This window comes from Lepidochelys olivacea (genome assembly GCF_965140295.1).
Source record: "Lepidochelys olivacea isolate rLepOli2 genome assembly, chromosome: 2".
NCBI lineage: Eukaryota > Metazoa > Chordata > Testudines > Cheloniidae > Lepidochelys > Lepidochelys olivacea.
Window position 1 is genome coordinate 260,545,428 of NC_140412.1, and position 18,158 is coordinate 260,563,585.

Consider the following 18,158-nt stretch of genomic DNA (forward strand, 5'->3'; position numbering starts at 1 on the left):
TTGCAATGTTTCTTAACCAGTGGGTTGCAGCCCCTCAAGGGGACAGGTAATGTAAGTCAATTGGGGGTGGGGGTATCCTTAGCCAGTGAAAATTTTATTACAATCTAAAGCAAAGAAAATCATGCTCCCCCACTCCCTGCATCTGCTCACCCTTCAAGCTCAAGTATGTCAGCCTCTTGAAAAACACGCACACATCGATTACATAGGCTTAGCATTTATGCTGATACATTTTTTACTCTTACTGTTACAGAACATGTCAGGGCTAGTAAAAATGATTGACTTAGAATAAGGGGTGCCAACCTAGAAAGGTTGAGAATAGTATTGGATGTAAGGTTGTATTGGATGTAAACTGGCTTTCCTGCCCTAATCTGGCTGGCCTTTTAAATCCAGTTGATGTTTCTTCATTGCACTTTGGGGTAGGAATCCTGAAGCACATCCTTTGAAAAGCCCACTGCTTAGCTAATGCCTTTATTCCAGATAAGGGTAACTCCCCACTTCAGTAAAAGCTGTGGTTACCACAATGTGTTGTGTTGATTCTTAGTGAGCTGGCGAGATGTATAGTTGATGACTTTTTTTTATATTATAAACAGGAACTTGTGAACTTGCTGCTGACTGGTAAAGCTGTGTCCAACGTGTTCAATGATGTAATAGAGCTGGATTCTGGAAATGGAAATATCACAGTTTTGAAAGGAATCACTAACCGCAGTGATATCGGCTTGCTGTCTCTCTTTGAGCACTATGATGTTTGCCAGGTATGTACCATTTGCTTTTGAGTTTAGTTTAAAAAGGAAGCAATTTACAAATCTGAAACTTGACATGGACTGGATGCTTGCAGTAAGACATTATATTTCACTTACTGTGTGATTGCACATTGGGGAGCCAGCCTGGATGAATCCTCTAGGTGATGCCACCATATAATTTTGCTACTACCACTAATAATAACAGGGACATAGGACTGGAAGGGACCTCCTGGTTCACTGCGTCCAGTTCCCTGCTATTACAAGCAGCACCATCATATAATCACAGATCTAAACTTATCAAGCGCCGTTTTGAACTTAGGTTATTTGTCCCCACTTCTCCTGTTGGGAGGCTGTTTGAGAACCCCACTCCACTAATGGTTAGAAACCTACCACTAACCTTCAGCCCAATAATATTCCTGACCAGCCTATGCTCATTTGTTCTTGTGCCAACATTGTTGTTGATCTTAAATAGCTCTTTCCCTCCTTTGTGTTTACCTCCCTAATGTATTTGTAGAGAGGAATCAAATCCCTTCTTAGTCTTCATTTTGCTAGACTAATAAAAGACAATGATAATATCTGGCAACATAAAGGGACATGTTTCTTTTCAACTTTTAATTTTGAAAATAATATTTTAGTTTCATTTAGAAAGAAAATGCAAAATTAGATTGAAATTTCCAAAATAACCCAGTGAGAGTAATTAACTGCTGGAACAATTTATGTACAGCTGTAGTGGATTATCCATCACTTGAAGTCATTAAATCATGACTGGGTGTCTTTCTAAAAGATATGTTCTTTCACAACCAGAAGTTATTGGGCTTGACTCTGGAATAGTGTTGGAAATTCTATGGCCTGTGCTATACGGGGGGATGAGACTCGATGATCACAATGTTCCCTCTGGCCTTTTCAATTTAGGAATCTATGAAAAGACACCCATCAAGTAATTAGCTAATAATTTGTTTTAACTGATCAAATGCAAATAAATGTATCTGAAAACAAATCCTGACTTTAAATGTTTCCCATATGGCTGAAGTTAGTGGGATTTTCTTAACACTGATAAATTCTAGTGTTTCGTTTTTGTAATGGAAAAAGACTACTACAGTATTCAGGACTAAAACAATAAAGTCAAGAAAATATCCCAATATGATATTAATGTCCAAATTTGATGAATACTGTTCAAAACAAAGCAAGGAAAACATGTGCTTTATCTGGTTCATGCTTCTAGTCCTTCCTTAGTATTATTATAAAGAATGTATCACTTCCTTGGCTTGAACCTCAAAAAGATTAGCACCTCTTACAGATGTTTTCCATGCTCCAGAGTGGAAGATGTGTTGTATGTAGCATAACATTAAGTGAGGTTAGTATAGATGATAACTCATCTACTCCTCCACTCTCCCCAAAAAATTCTACATTACCAAATCCCAAAACATCTGAAAACCTGACCTCTTCAACTTATTCTTCAGATACTAAACTTAAGGGATGTGGCGCCTTCTATGAATATGCAGCTGCTTGAGAATTAGAATCATGATCAGCGATATATTTTCCAAGTCAATTATTCTTACTCAGTTGCAGAAACCCCAGTAGACATAATTTCATTTTTTTTTTGGTCTACACTAATTCAAGCATCTGATGCAAACTTTCTTATATTTTATTTGGAACATCTGTCACTGCTGTACATTTGAGTTTTTCGAGTACAACACAATACACACTGGAGGGAATGTAACAAAAATCGGATTCCAGTGGACTCATGTCACCAGGCCTGGAACTCATTGTCATGGTTTCAGAATTAAGGGCCAAGTTCTACTCTCAGTTACACCGATGTGAATCTAGAGTAGCACCGGGAAAGTGGGTGAGGTTACATTGTATTTACTTTGGTGTAGCTGAGAGCAGAACTGGGCTCTAAGTCTTTAGAATTGACTGTTTCCTTCTTAGCAGCATTTCAGTAAATAGGTTCTACATAAAATTACAGTGTGGCAATGAGGATGGTAACTGGAACTAGAAATTGATAAGAACAGTAATTTTTTCAACAGTTAGAGGCTCATGTATGAGACTTATAGTGAATCACAGAATCAGAACATAGGGATGGAAAAGTACTTTGAGGTCATATCCAGTCAACCTCCCAAGTGTAGGATTGTGCCCATTGTCAAGTCTATCTTGAAAAGTCTAAAGCAACAGAGCTACTCTATAGTTGAATACAGTGCACACCATAAAAACTCAATGTTAGCCTCCGCTGCCATGATCCAGACACTATCATGTCTTTAACTCTCACTGCCTTTTCCCATAGCTACTTGGTCATCTTAGCTCCTCATCTTCCCACTTTTTCCTAACATGTTAAGTGCCATGTGATCTGATAGGAGGACTCGGAATCAAGAACTAATCTTGGTTCTGCCAATGGTTCCCACTGTGGTGGCAATGAGCATGTTAGCAAACTTTTCTACCTTCATTTCTTGATTTAGAAAACTGGGACAATGACAGTTATCTGTTAACTCAGCTTATTCATTAAAATGCCACTGATGGGAAATATTAGCTTCAACCCCTTTGACGCAACCTGCACACTGTGTGCACTAACAAGATCTGCTTTACATTAACTCACAAATTCACTGCATATTCTCTGTCTTCTGGTACTTCATCTGTTTATCTGCCCTGTGCAACACTCTTCCCATAACCTTTTGTCTGCTTTGCAGGTGCCTCTTGCACTTAAATGTATTAGAAGCAACTCATCTGGGGGAAAAAGATATCCAACCATCTTAGCTAAGAAACAAGTCATGAAAATATGTACATGCAAAACGGGAACTGGTGGGCAAGCTTTATTATCCATCAGTTTGGCTTTTTATTGTTCGGTAATGAGCACGCAGTAGAGATTCTGCTTCATGTATGGATTCTGCAAAGGCACTGTAATATCTCTATAAATTACTGGTGAGCTCCATTATGGAGAAAAATATGTGTTCCATCTTAAGGTATCCATCATTTAAAAAAATTTGTTCTTGACTCCTTGTTTATTCAAATCCCTTTCTAGCTTGGAAATGAAATGTGTTTCCTTACAGAAAACTTTTTGTCTTCTATCTCATCCGTGGATTTGTTTTCATAGGGTTGGTCATTACTGTTGGGATATTAACACTGACTTGTTTAAGAAAAGACAAAACAACAAGATTGCAGCATTTCTTTATTTAAACCTTAGATTTTAGAGATTTTCACAGATTTTGCAAGCATCTATAGCAGAAAGAGTTTGGTCAAATATAGCCCAAATTTCTGTAGCATTGGACTGTCTCTGATGTCACTGCGAGTAAATCTTGACTTCTTGAAAATGAAATGTTAAACTTTTGCACTACCAACCTCTGTTCTCAAAACCACCACTGTTATTTTTACATGTATTATTTACATTGCAGTGGCACCTAAAGGCCCCAGTCAGGGTGGGGTCCCATTGAATTAAACACTGCATCCACATGATGAGAAGAACCAAAGAGCTTACAATCACCAGCCTTTGGATCTACCACTTGCACATTATGATTGGTGAAGCCTGTAACTGGTGTGGAAATTCATTATTATTACCTGTCTGTCTTGGATGACAGGCTTCACTCAGCACCATGATGTCTGCATGCCTTTTTGAGCACAAGTTGCATATGGCATTTGACCCACAGCCATCACTTCATTTGCTATAGATCTCTTTAATCTGACCTGTGTAAGGCACCAGTGATATAATAATTGGTAATAATTGTATGTTGTGGCTGCATATAGGGTCTTGTTCAAAGCCCACTGCAGTCAAAGGGAGTTTGGTCACTTATTTCAGTGAGGTTTGGATTGGACCCAAATCTTTTTCCATTCCTCTCCATTATTTTTCACCTTTTCATCTGTTTCCTATTTCATCATGTGAGACAGTTCTTCTTCTATATCAAAACTGTCCAGTGCCATATTGTTCTGTGTTTGTCCAGCGCTTAGCACAGTGGGGTCTTGGTCCATGACTAGAGCTCTTAGGTGCTACCACAATACAAATAATAATATTAATAAATTACATACTGCTTCTGTTATACTAATGACTGTCTACTTCTAGTTGAACTCAAAGATCTCTGTTTAAAACGTTTTTGTTTCTGGCAGGGCTGGCATATTCTTCTATTTATCAATATTCCCAAACATTTGTAATTGAATTTTGTTTTCTTTAATCTACTTGAAACCTGCTACATTGTAATGGCCACAACTGCTCTGCCCTTCATGCCACCTGGAACTGGAAAACATATAATTGCAAGTATACTAAATAGTGTATTACCCAGGGGGAGTGAGCTAGTGTTTTATTGCAGGTGGAATAAGTGTGCTGAGGCTGTGATACTGTAGATGTCCCAAGGAATGTAAAAAGGGAATCTTCTTTTATAGTATCGACTCCTCAGACTAACGTTGTGGGCACATCATTTAATATTAATGCCTGACAGCAAATGTCATTGTAATCAAAACCTTTGTTAATAGAACAGACAATGTGCAATTTCCTGTAAACACTTAAGCACCGGCTAATTATATCCGTTTGTAGTAGCACGTCCACCCCTCATGGATGCCCCCTTGTCTCTGGTCGTAGCATTGCACAGGGTCTGTGTCTCTGGTGTCCCCATATCAGGCTCTCCCTTGCACCTACAATAGCCTTTCTCAGCCTGCCTCTTCTCCCATCTCCCACCTAGATGTTCTCTGGCTTGGCACTCCAGGCAACTCACAAAAACTCCTTCTGGGATAAGCCCTTCTGCCCCTCTCAGGCTTCATGATAGTTTCCTTGTTGGCCCTACCTCAGGGCTTCCCCTGTAGGAGCCTGACCTGCTCCTGTAATGTCCTTTCTCCATTGCTTCTTGTCTACTAAACCCTATCCCAGGACTTCTGTTTGCCAGAGACGTGTCTCTTCCGCAGTCTGTTCCCATATGAGCTCCCTCAGTCTACTTATAAGGCATAGCTCTGCCTCGTCTGGCCAGGAGGCAATTAGTCAATCACCCCCTAGGAGCAGAGCATGACTAATAGGAACTCTTCCCCTTGCCTTGCAGGTGATGGGGGTTGAGTCCTATCACACCGTTACATCCATTTTATCCAGGCAGGACAAAAAGTAATGGGCTTAATCTTCAGCAAGAGAGATTTAGGTTGGATATTAGAAAAGTTTCTAACTACAAGAGCAGTTAAACTCTACAATAGACTTCCAAGGAAGGTTGTGGAATACCCATCATGGGAGGTTTTTAAGAACAGGTTGGACAACCACCTGTCAGGGATGGTCTAGGTTTACTGGTCCTGCCTTAGCACAGGGGACTGGACTTGATGACCTCTTGAGGTTCTTTCCAGCCCTACTTGCCTATGATTCTATGAAAGTGAATCCCACTGAGTTCAGTAGGATTGGGGAGTTTTTAAAAGGGGCATTAATGAGTTAGCAAACTATTGCCTTGATCCCAGACAGTGATCTGTATGGCTGGGCCTTTGTACCCACATAGAATCCTATTGACTTCAGCAGTGTTGCTGGGTGAAATTTTAATAATATATTTGCTGAAAAATGCAGTTTTGTTGACCCAAAACTATTTGCAAATTCATATTGAGTCCACTGAATAGATTTAATTGAACTGAAAAAAATCAAAATATTTTGGAAATGTCAAAATAAAACTTTTTTTTTTCCTACACAGAGGATTTTTTTTCAATTCACTGGAGATTTTGAAAAAAAACGTTTTGTTTTTCCCAAAAGAATTAAAACAATTTTTTTTTTCAGAATTGCCAGTAAACCCATATTTCCCCCCCCCGAGCTCTACTCAACTTTGCAAGATGGGACTTTGCAGGAGGGGAGCTTGTAAGTGTAACACTGTAACAAATGTTGCAGTACCCAGGCAAACAAAAATAAGGCAGGAAATGGCAGGGTTGATATTATAAATAAATACAATTCAAATTTAAATAATGTAAAACACAGCAAGCAGAAAAATTAAAAACTATGCTAGATATGATGGAACTAAAAGAACAACCACATCAGCCATGGCCATTCAGTCATCTTGTTTTTTCTGATGTTGCATCCTCTTCCCATCTGAATTATAAACGTTACAAGGAATGATGAGAACATTAATTTGTATCTGCTCAAGCTGTGTGCCTTACTAAAGCACCAAAAACAGGAAAAAAAACCTTTGCCTCATATGTATTGTGTCTGAAGAAAACTTAGCAAGAATGCAGTTGTCCTGTGCTATAAGAAGATAAGCTATGAACGGTAAAATATGTGCAGATTCAGGAACTTTCACAAGGGCAGATACATTGGAAATGATTCTGCCACAGTAAGTGTTGGTGAGGAGAGTTAAATTTGCCATTGTGCAAGTATGAAATTAAGTCAGATGGTTAAAAAGACCACCCACAGAGTTGGAAATGAGTCTTTCTTTGCAGGTGCTCTCTTCTGAAAGGTTGACATTTTCCAAAGATGAAAATTGCCTCAGTGAAATTTATGAGGGTACTTAAGGGATTTGTAAGGGAGGGGCACCGTGGTAGGGAAGTCTCTGTAGGATTGTAAACATGCAGCATAAGAAGATACCTAACTCCCTATATTCCCCCCACCTTTCTGCCTGCAATAGATTAATAAGCATCTGTCAAAAGTGATGAAATATTTTAAAACTGATGCATTATAGTATTTAATTAATTTGTGATACTAATATAGGCTCCTTAAGAGGGGACTCTCTTCATACTTGTCTCCTGTAAAGTACAAAGCATATGGCTGGCCCATAACAAAAATGACAATTGTTAAATATTAAGAAGTCCAAGAGCCAGATCTCTCTGCAAGCTCTTAGGGTTGGTTTACACTACCGTGGTAAGTCGACCTAAGTTTTGCTACTTCAGTTACATGAGTAATGTAACTGAAGTGGACGCAGCTTAAGTCGACTTACTGCACTGTCTACACCGCACTGTGTCATGGGAGATGCTCTCCCACTGACTTACCTTACTCTTTGCAGGGAGTTGGATCACCGGAGTCGACGGGAGAGTGGTCTGTCATTGACTTAGCGGGTCTTCACCAGACCCGCTAAATCGACACTGCTGCATCAATCACAGCAGTGCTGATCTACCGGTAAATGTAGACATGGCCTAAGTAAATAGGCCTGCCTAAAGGATTTCAGCAGACCAAGAGGAGAGAAGGGAATCTTTGGGTTTTTATTTACATACTCTGAATTCTGCATGTGCATCAGTGTGATTTCAGCAGACAAAGATGAATGAGTCTCCTGAGTGTGAGACATCAGGAAAATATGCAAGCTCTTCTTACTAGTGGGTGAGGCTGGGCAAACAACTGGCTTCTTTGGCCAGCAAGAGGCATGGGTACAGCATTCATCTCCTCTTGCAGAAAACGTTGGATATTTGACTGCCATTATCTTCTTGAAGGTGACTACATCAGAAATCCCAGGGTGGGATTTTTAAAAGCCCTCAATGTTGGCCTAAATTTGAAGTTTGACCATTGACTTCAATGGAAGCAAGTTAGGCCACCAAATGAGCACTTGTGAAAATTCCACTTTTAGTGTAGCATATTACCCTTCTCACTGTGTTATTGGTCTCTGGTCTCAAATCTTGGGGAAAGCTGATAGTATTTGTTTCATTGAAGCCCTTGATTATCAGTCCTACGAATAACACTACTTTATGATACAGTTAAGACCAACTCTTCCTCTAGTGTAATTGGTGTAGCTCTGTTGTTTACAATAGCTGAGGATTTGGCATGCAGTATTTTAAACACTAGTGGAACGCTTATGTTAATGCAGTATGTGCTTTTAGTTCTTTGTGCAATTTACATATCTGAGGCTCAGTCCTGCAAGCCTTACTCACATGAGCAGCCCTATTGACATCAGTGGGACTGTTCGAGTGAATAAGAGCTAGAGTGGAACTTTGGTTGGAAACCTTTTTCTATTTCCTTAATCTCACATCAGCACATATTGTTTGAAGCCTTTTGGGCATTATTTTAGCAGCCATTTATGGGATGACAGCATTACAAGGAAGTCACTGTTCACATTTGTCTTTGATTTACAAGAATACTAATATAAGCATCTTTGTAAAGTGAAATATTTTCATCAATTTCCCTCTTATTCGAAATCTTTTGAAATCTTGGATCTATGTACTTCTCTTATTGTTATTCCTTTTATGTTCTATTTTTTTAGCTTTTAACTTTGCAAAATTTCTTCTGTACTTTTGAGCCAAGAATTTACAAACCCTCCCTCTCCAAACTATTGAATAAAAGGATGTGTTATATAGACATTAACAAAGTAATGAGTCAGTTACTTATTGATCTAGAGAATTGTTTCCTAACATCACAAGGAACTCTGCTTCAGGAAGATGCTTGATTTTGTATTTATATAACATTTCAGATGCAAAATACATTTCTTTTTAACAAAAGTGCATAATTCACAATGCTGAGAATTTTGTTGAGATTTTTATAATAGAATGGGCTACACACCATATGCTGTATTTTTTCTGCTGATTAGCTCACATTGGTGGCTATAGGCAATGTGCCTGAGAATTGGAAGCAGCATTATGTATACAATATATACCATAATGTCCACAGTAGCAAATATACCTGCTAGAACTCTCTCCTGACCTCTTTATTCAGTCCCAGGAACAAAGGAACGAAGGAATGATCAGATCAGATCCAGAGCAGCAGTCCGCGTAGTCCAAAATCCTTTCTCTGACAGTGGCCAACACCAGAAGCTTTAGGGAAAGTTGCAAGAAGCCACGTAAAGGACAATTATTATGGAAAACCAGCCCCAAGGGAAGGTTTTGTTTTAGTCAGTGGATGAGGATTTAGAGCCTTTTCATATATTTTTATTCACCCTAATGTAACTGTGGATATTCTCATTACCCATATAAATATCCAAACTTCTTTTGGCTATTCTTCTGGCTCTGTCAATCTGTTTCTTCACTTCACTGTTTTCTTCACTGTTTATTCACTACAATACCCACCTGCTGAAGTGAAGAAACAGATTGACAGAGCCAGAAGAATACCCAGAAGTCACCTACTCTAGGACAGGCCCAACAAAGAAAGTAACAGAACGCCACTAGCCGTCACCTTCAGCCCCCAACTAAAACCTCTCCAATGCATCATCAAGGATCTACAACCTATCCTGAAGGACGATCCCTCACTCTCACAGACCTTGGGAGACAGGCCAGTCCTTGTTTACAGACACGCCAACCTGAAGCAAATACCAGCAACCACACACCACACAACAAAAACACTAACCCAGGAACTTATCCTTGCAACAAAGCCCATTGCCAACTCTGTCCACATATGTATTCAAGGGACACTATCATAGGACCTAATAAATGGACACAAATCAAACATCAAGAATTATAACATTCAAAAACCAGTTGGAGAACACTTCAACCTCCCTGGTCACTCAATTTCAGGCTTAAAAGTCACAATTCTGCAACAAAAAAACTTCAAAAACAGACTCCAACGAGAAACTGGAGAATTGGAATTAATTTGCAAACTGGACACCATTAAATTAGGCTTGAATAAAGACTGGGAGTGGATGGGTCATTACACAAATTAAAAATTATTTCCCCATGCTAATTTTTCCCCTGCTGTTACTCACACCTTCTTGTCAACTGTTTGAAATGAACCATCCTGATTATCACTACAAAAGTTTTTTTTCTCCTGATGATAATAGCCCACCTTATTTGATTAGTCTCGTTACAGTTGGTATGGCAACACCCATTTTTTCATGTTCTCTGTGTATATATATCTTCCTACTGTATTTTCCAGTGCATGCATCTGATGAAGTGGGTTTTAGCCCACGAAAGCTTATGCCCAAATAAATTTGTTAGTCTCGAAGGTGCCACAGGTACTCCTCGTTTATTCTAATGTTAAGCAGTTCTAAAGTTAAGATTTGTACAGCATCTAGCACAATAGGATTGGGGTCTCTAGGCACTACCTCAATAGAAATACTTATAGTAATAATAAAAGCTATTCTATTAAAATAGAAGTTTTATTTTTGTCTTTAGTTTCCCTAAATAATTTCTGGAAGATAAAACTGTCAGCAGTTCTATGGGAAAAACAAAGCTGCTTTGTGATAAGATGCCATATTTCAATTACAGGAATATAGCAAATAACTAAATATCCTTTATAGCTGAAAACTAAAATCCCAACAGGAAGAAAAAAGAAAGGTGTTCCTGATTCATTAAACAATCTAGCTACTATATTTACCCATTTACATGTTAGTAGAGGGGCTGAAATCCTGAACTTGCTCCCTGCTGTAAAATGTGCTGCATGATAGTCTGGTCCCAGTAAGTGAACACATCTGCTGTTGCTCACTGTGAACCAATACCTCCGGACATTGCATTGATTTCAGGAGGGTGTCATCATAAAAGGGCAACCCAGGACTTGGGGAGGGAAGGGGATGGTGTTCATCATGGAACAGATTAAGGCAGGAAAAGAAAATCTCAAATCTCTTATTGACTTCAGTGGATATAGGAGCATGGCCTAAATAATTTACCTATCAGTATGTTGTAAACACCAGAATATATATATAAAACATGCACCCCAAGAAGAGTTTTTACCCCAAAAAGGAAGACGTGTCAGAGTCTCTATGAAGTCCAGTAGGGACTTTGCTATTGCTATTGATTTTACGTGGAAGGTGGTCAGATTCTACAGTGGTGGGCAGCAGGATAAAACCCTATGATAGATAGATAGATAGATTAGATTAGATTAGATGATAAATTAGGTGATTATTCAAAAAATATCAATAATACTGTATTTACTTATATTTCAAACTGTTGGGAGATTTAAAAATAATGGCTATTCAAGTAAAGTACACTTTTTTCCCCCCACGAAGAATACTTATGTTGTGCCTTTAGTCTGAGAGTAGAACTTCCATATGAGGTCAGCAGGAGTTGCACATGTGACTTAAGCGCATGATAAGGCCTTTACAATTGAAGGTTAAAAAGAAAGAACTGAGGTCCATCAAAGGCGGCCCAATAATAATGTGTTGATTTTACTCCATCTGAGATTCTGAGAATCTTTCCGTTTTAGTAACAATGGAAAAGGTTGTTCAACGTGAAAAGATTTTATTGTTTTATTAGACTCGTTCAAAACAAAACAAAACCCAAACCCCTGAATTTGAAATGCCAATGAAAAAATGTGTTGAAATGCAGGGATTATATTAGATTGTAAACTCTTCAGAACGGGGATTTAGTCTTCCAATATGTCTGTACGGCACCTCGGAATAACTAAATCATGATCTTCATATTACTCTGCTCTTTTCAGTGTGGTTTAGTAGCTACGGCAGCTAACTGGATTCTCCTTACTTCTGAATTCCAGGGATGGAATCCTGGGCCCATTGACGCCAATGGGAGTTCTGCCACTGACTTCAGTCAGGCCAGGATTTTGCCCTCTGTGAAAAAGGGGTGTTCTTAATTGTGGTTAGCTAACTCAGGTTGAAATAGCAGTGAAGATACAGTAAATTGGCTTTTAACTTAGGTTAGTAACTTGAGTTTAACCCCAGGCTCCCCTGTAGGCTTTAACTCAAACTGCTAACCTGCGTTAAAGGCCAAGTTGCAGTGTCTTCACTACTAATTTAACCCCTGTTAATTAACCCAAGATAAGAACATACCTTTGTTGCAGTGAAAAACATATCTGTGTGTAACCTTGGGCAAGTTACTGAGCCTAATTGTGCCTCAGATTACCTAACTGCAAAAATAGGGGAAATAACCTGTACCGGCTTTAGAGGTGTACTATGAGCCTTAATTAATTAATGTTGAAGGCGATACATAAGTGAAAATTATTGTTGTTTTTATTATTGTACACCATGAACTGTTTTGTTTTTCATGCTATCTCTGTTTCTTCCAGGTTGGCTGCTATTTGAAGACCCCTAGGTATCCCATTTGGGTCGTATGCAGTGAAAGCCATTTCAGTGTGCTTTTTTGCTTGAGAAAGGACTTACTAGGTGACTGGAAAACGGAACGGAGATTTGATCTCTATTACTATGATGGCCTGGCCAACCAGGAAGAGGAAATACGGTTAACAGTTGGTATGTATAGGAGAACCTTTGCATTTCCTCCACAGTGACAGTAACAGCATCATACCTGAAAGAAGAGTCCTGATAATATAACCCAAATCTAGCCGAACTATTAGAGGTTTGGTGCCCACTTCCTAGGTTTCCATTATGAGTTACAATAAATAGTGGTTTGCAGCAGGATAATTTTGAGGTTAAGATAAGGGTCCTTAAATGTTTAAAAGTTTAAAATGTGCCCTGTTTCCCAGAAGCTGCTACACCTTTAAAGAAAGCTGATTTCTAAGGGCTAGATTGTGGTCTGGTCTGTCCAGACTCACAGGGCCATAAACCAGTTGTGACTTTGGATAGGCTCCACATCTCTGCAGGCGCAGGGGACAGAGTAGATCCCGCAGTCTCAGTATTTCCCCCTCCCCTTGCAGGATGGGTTGGAAATGACAGAGAGGGTGGGGAACGGTTATAGCCTTAGTTTGAACCTTAATGCTCCTTCGGGGACAGCTGAGTTGGTGCAGAGAATATAGTAAGCTGCTGCTAATACGGTCCAATTCCTTCCTTGGACTGCTCGTGAGGCAGCACATCTGCACACTGCCCTTTAGTCATGGCTAGTTGTAAAATGGACAATCTGGCCACTCATTAAACAGAGCTGATGTGCCCAACCCTTGAGAGTTGCAGTCAGGAGTTGTGGGGGCTCAGGAGAATCTTTCAAGATTTGGTCTTTGGTAAGTGAAATTGTAGCAGCACCATAGTTTGTATCATCTTACTCAAATTCACCGAGAGCCCACCCTACTGGGATGATTATGATGGTTGTATGTTATCTCCATAAATAAACAGGTACCCATATGTGGTCTATTTCAGAAGTGAGAAGACTTACTAACATATATCGTACAAAGGGCCACTAGGAGAGGACATTTATTATAACTAGCTCCTGCTATCCTTACATACAGCTACTAATTTTTTTTTTCATATGCCCCAATTTTTTTTGAAACGTATGCCTCTTGGGCTGACCTTTTCTGTGATTTTTTCCAATGTTTTTGTAAGTTTGAGAAAAAACATTTCAGTTTTGCTTTGTTAAAGAGCAACAACATACCTTTTGGTTTAAGCCAGTCTTATTAGTTGTCTATGGTCAAGGAGAATCCTTACTTATTAATTATTTCTAACAGCGGTGAGTTTCAGTTTGTGGCAAGGACGTCCTTTGTCAGCATAGCAGTAGAGACCTAGGTTCTATTTACACCTCTGCTACTAACATCTGTGTCAACTTGGGCAAGTCACTTCACCTCTGTTGGTCTGAGTTTATCCATCAGTAGAACAGGAATAATAATACTTGCTCACACGTTGAGATCTGTGGATGAGAAATTGCTAATTATTATTTTGTGTATTGTTTCTTTGTACCATTCAACCAACTCTTATCACTCCAATTTATTTCTCCTCTGGAATTAGGCTTGGATTCAGAAGTATGTTTTAAATTTAAGGCATCACACCCATAAATAGTTTGTACTACTAAATCTTTTCTTATCTTTGGAATTTTGCAGTACTGCATTAACGCCAAATAGTTTCACCATTCTGGCTAGAAAATCTCTCCAAGATTCCTCTGAGCTTGTTGTGTGTCTTTGGAGATAGCCATCCTGCTCAGTACAAACTTTGTTTGATCTAGAGAAAAGTTGGGGTTCTTTAACATCTCCTAAAAAGTTTAACTGAGTCTTCTGAGTCCTTAGGTGCTGTGCTTTCTGTGACCAGATGTGCAAAAGTAGTGTTCCTTGAAATGATGACCTTCACCCAGAGCTGTACTTTGTAACCAAGAAGGCAGGATCAAAGCCTGGTAAAGCCTTTTGCAAAAATAGAGAAAGAGTGAAGAAGTGGATAGCAGAATTAACTTCATTCGGAGTGAAATTTTCCCTTGTGTAGGGGACCAGAACATAATCTATGTAGGACTTAACTGATGTACAGTCTCATGCTAGCCGTTTGCATAAGGGCAGATTTTATCTATGGTGCTCACTCATATGGACCCATTTGCCGCAAGATAGAGAGGATACCTGTTATCTCTTTCCAAAAAATAGAGCAAATCCAGGGTGGCAGAACTTCACTCTGCTTTACAGGGCAAAAAGGGCCTTCTTCCACACAGAAAGTCCTACTCAAATATAGGAGGCAAACAGGCTAATTTATTTGGAGGAAACGATGCACTCCATGAGAACTTTAAATGTCTCTCGTGTTTTACCTATGTGCCTTTGTCAGTCATTCAGAGAATCTCCATGGGTTTGGGGATATTTATTATATATTTTACACAGAACTTTCAGAAAAGAATAAAGGTTTTTTGGACTTCTGGAGAAATGTCACTGATCTTTATAATGATTACAGATGACGACCATCTGTGTATCTTACCCCATTCAAACATCCTTTGAACTCAGTACTCTTTAAAATGGGGTTCTAAAGAGCATAGTCATTTACTAAATTGCTGGGGGAAATATAACTGTCGTTGAAGTTATTAGAAGGTGGCATTTTCTCCAGAGGTGCATTTACCACCCCCAACTTCAAGGCAGCCGCCATAAGTTACAATAAATAGTTTGAGTGACTTAATTGAAATGGAATTGATTGAGGCTATTAGCTATTGCATGTATATTTATTGCTGTACTTCCCGTTAAAAAGAGTTTTGTCCCATATTTAAGAAGAGAGGTCTTGTGTGTGCCACTGTAGGCTTTGTGGAAAAATGATTGGTAAAACATAAGTGGTTCTGAATGGCAGGGTACCATTTTTAAATAACAGAAGTACCACTTACGAGGTTTTCAGACTATCATACTTTTCTTTAAACTACACCTTTGCTCATATTACATTACCAGACTCATCCTGAATGGAATCGGCTCTATATGATAATATTTGATCTGCCATTCCATGCCAATATTGTTTGCAGGTTTTGGAAAGAGGATTTAGCACGTAGATTGTCACCACTTTGGGGCAGGAACTATGTTCTTGTTCTGTGTTTGTACAGTGCCTAACACAGTGGGGCTCTGGTCCATGATGTTGACTTCCAGACATGATGATGGTCATGATAAATATCTGAAATGTCTCTGCAGATACAGTTCAGCCTTACACTGAAGATAAAGAAAATGACCTTATTCCTCCACTTGAGCACTGTATTAGGACAAAGTAAGTAACCCTCATCTACAATTTTGTAGCACAGATAGTTTCAGTTCCCTAACTTTTTTTCTCAAAATGAGGTTTTGACTTGCCATAAAATAAATATGTTCAGCTTAGTCGTAAAGAGTTGTTGGTTAACAAAAAGAAAGGACCTCAATGAGCCAGAGTTGGTAACAGAACATATCGGAAATAGGGTTCTGTTCCTGTATGATGTTATGATGACCACATTAATGGGCTGGGATGTTCAATTTAGTGCTTAAAGAAACCTTCAGTAAATCACTAAGAGCTGACCATGTCACAGTAATTCTCCTTGACTTCCATAGGACCAAAATTGGGCCCCTGAAAGCAATTTGTTACAAGAGCACAAAATGCATGAACATAAGAATGGCCATACTAGGTCCGATCAAAGTTCCATCTAGCTCAGCATCCTGTCTTCTGACAGTGGCCAATGCCAGGTGCCCCAGAGGGAATGAACAGAACAGGTGATCATCAAGTGATCCAACCCCTGCCGCCCATTCCCAGCTTCTGCCAAAAGGAGTGAAAAGGAGAAGAAAAGCCCTTTTTTCCTGTCCTCTTAAATGTCCAAATTCAAAGCACAGGGAAGCACAAGGAACTGTAATATGAATGGGATTTAGACATGAATGGGGAAAAAAACAGTAACAGGGCAGACAATGCTGTGAGCTTAACAGAGCAAACACTACTTGTAAGATAAACATGCATGCTTTAAATAAAACATGAGCACGGGGGCAGAATAAGGTATGTGTACGGATACTCATAAATATAGGGGGTATGCTGTTATAATAGCATTAACTCAAACAACTCATGGTATAGAAGTCATCCTGGTGATGGCCATTATAGGTAAGGCTACAGAACAGTTTCTATTATAATTTTCTCTTTTCACATGCTCACAACTCTCTGAAACATTCAACCTTTTAACCAAAATATTCCATGCTTGGGGTCAGCCTGATGGTGTTTTATTGATCGATTGATTTTTTTTTTATTGAAGGTTTGAGTAAAATCCTTTTTATCCCTGGTGGTGGTAAAAAAAATCTCAAATATTTCCATAGTAAAAAAAATTGTGATCACCCTTTCTTTTATTGTGATAACTACAAAAAACCCCACTGCTATTTGAAACTGTAGTCCTGGCTTTTTAACAGGCGTCTATGAGGAGTATGTGATTTCTCAAGATTGCAAAAGACCATGTTTTTACACAATGTTCTGATTGTTTGAAGAAATGGGACTGAGCATGCACAATAGAAATTGGTTTTGTTTTGTTAGGTAAGCTCTTAGGGCAAATTCTGCCCTCAAATATGGACACCACTCCCACTGCAATGGATATTTCATGCACATATCAGAGGACAGATTTTGGTATTTAAAAATAAGTGTGGTGGTCATGGTTGTGCAGCTATTTAAGGGCTTAATCCAGTTAATACATTAAAGTGGATGGGAAGATTCCCAATTGTGTCAATGGAGGGGGATGGGGATTATGTGCGCAACTAGCTAAACAAAGAAATGTATCCTCTCCACTGGCAGAGCTTGGAAAATCCCTTAACTGGGTATCTCTGAAGCAAGAAACATATGTGCATCATAGGTGAAGACTGTAGCACTTGTTAAATCAGCAACACAAACAGCTCCACATCTTTTAATTCCCTATTGTCATCTTCCACGCCCACCCCCAGTTTTCTTTTAAAAAAACAAGCTGGGACATTAACTGTCTAACATCATTGCAATGCAAAGCTCATATTACACAGTCAGCATCACAACAAGTTAGAAAAGGCACAACATAACATTACAACAGATACATTAGCACAGCTTGGTATTCTCATGATCTGGCTAAACACACAGCCTAACAGATGACAGTTTAGAATATGAAACCTATGCCCAAAGAATACACCGGATGGGCAATGCAGACAAAGTTAAATTTGTTGTTATAATCACTTTGTTTCCTGACTTTTGCGGATTGCCATATTGCAACACAATTCTACACAGCTTTTTTTTTAACTTTTCCCTGCATTAATTTTTAGAGGGTGGAATTAAAAATGAATTCCACTCTCAGCATATCTATATGTATCAGTTCTAAGGACTAAAGGTTGTCTCATTGATCTGTCTGTCTGTCTAGTGCTCTTATTGATAAGTTGCTAATCATTGTACTGGAGAACTGTCAGCAGGCAGCCAATCAAAGAGTAGCAAGTCTAGAGGGTGGTCATGTTACACTCCTTCCCCCAACCCCCATTTGATTACTGTGTTCCTTAGAATCACCAGAAGGCACAGAGGGAAAATGAAAAACAAATATTGTGTGTTCTTATGTGTAACTGAAAATCCATGTGCTAAG

The 18,158-nt window shown here is 39.1% G+C and overlaps 1 protein-coding gene across 2 annotated transcripts in view; it reads left to right on the forward strand.

Moving 5' to 3' along the window:
- MINDY4 (MINDY lysine 48 deubiquitinase 4) overlaps positions 1–18,158 on the forward strand; it is a 91,117-nt gene that overhangs the window by 66,879 nt on the left and 6,080 nt on the right. For both annotated transcript variants that reach the window (XM_084618342.1, XM_084618343.1), the window contains exons 15-17: positions 591–752; positions 12,535–12,715; positions 15,763–15,835. In XM_084618342.1, coding sequence (XP_084474468.1) covers positions 591–752; positions 12,535–12,715; positions 15,763–15,835 — 416 coding nt within the window. The remainder of the gene's footprint in view (positions 1–590; positions 753–12,534; positions 12,716–15,762; positions 15,836–18,158) is intronic.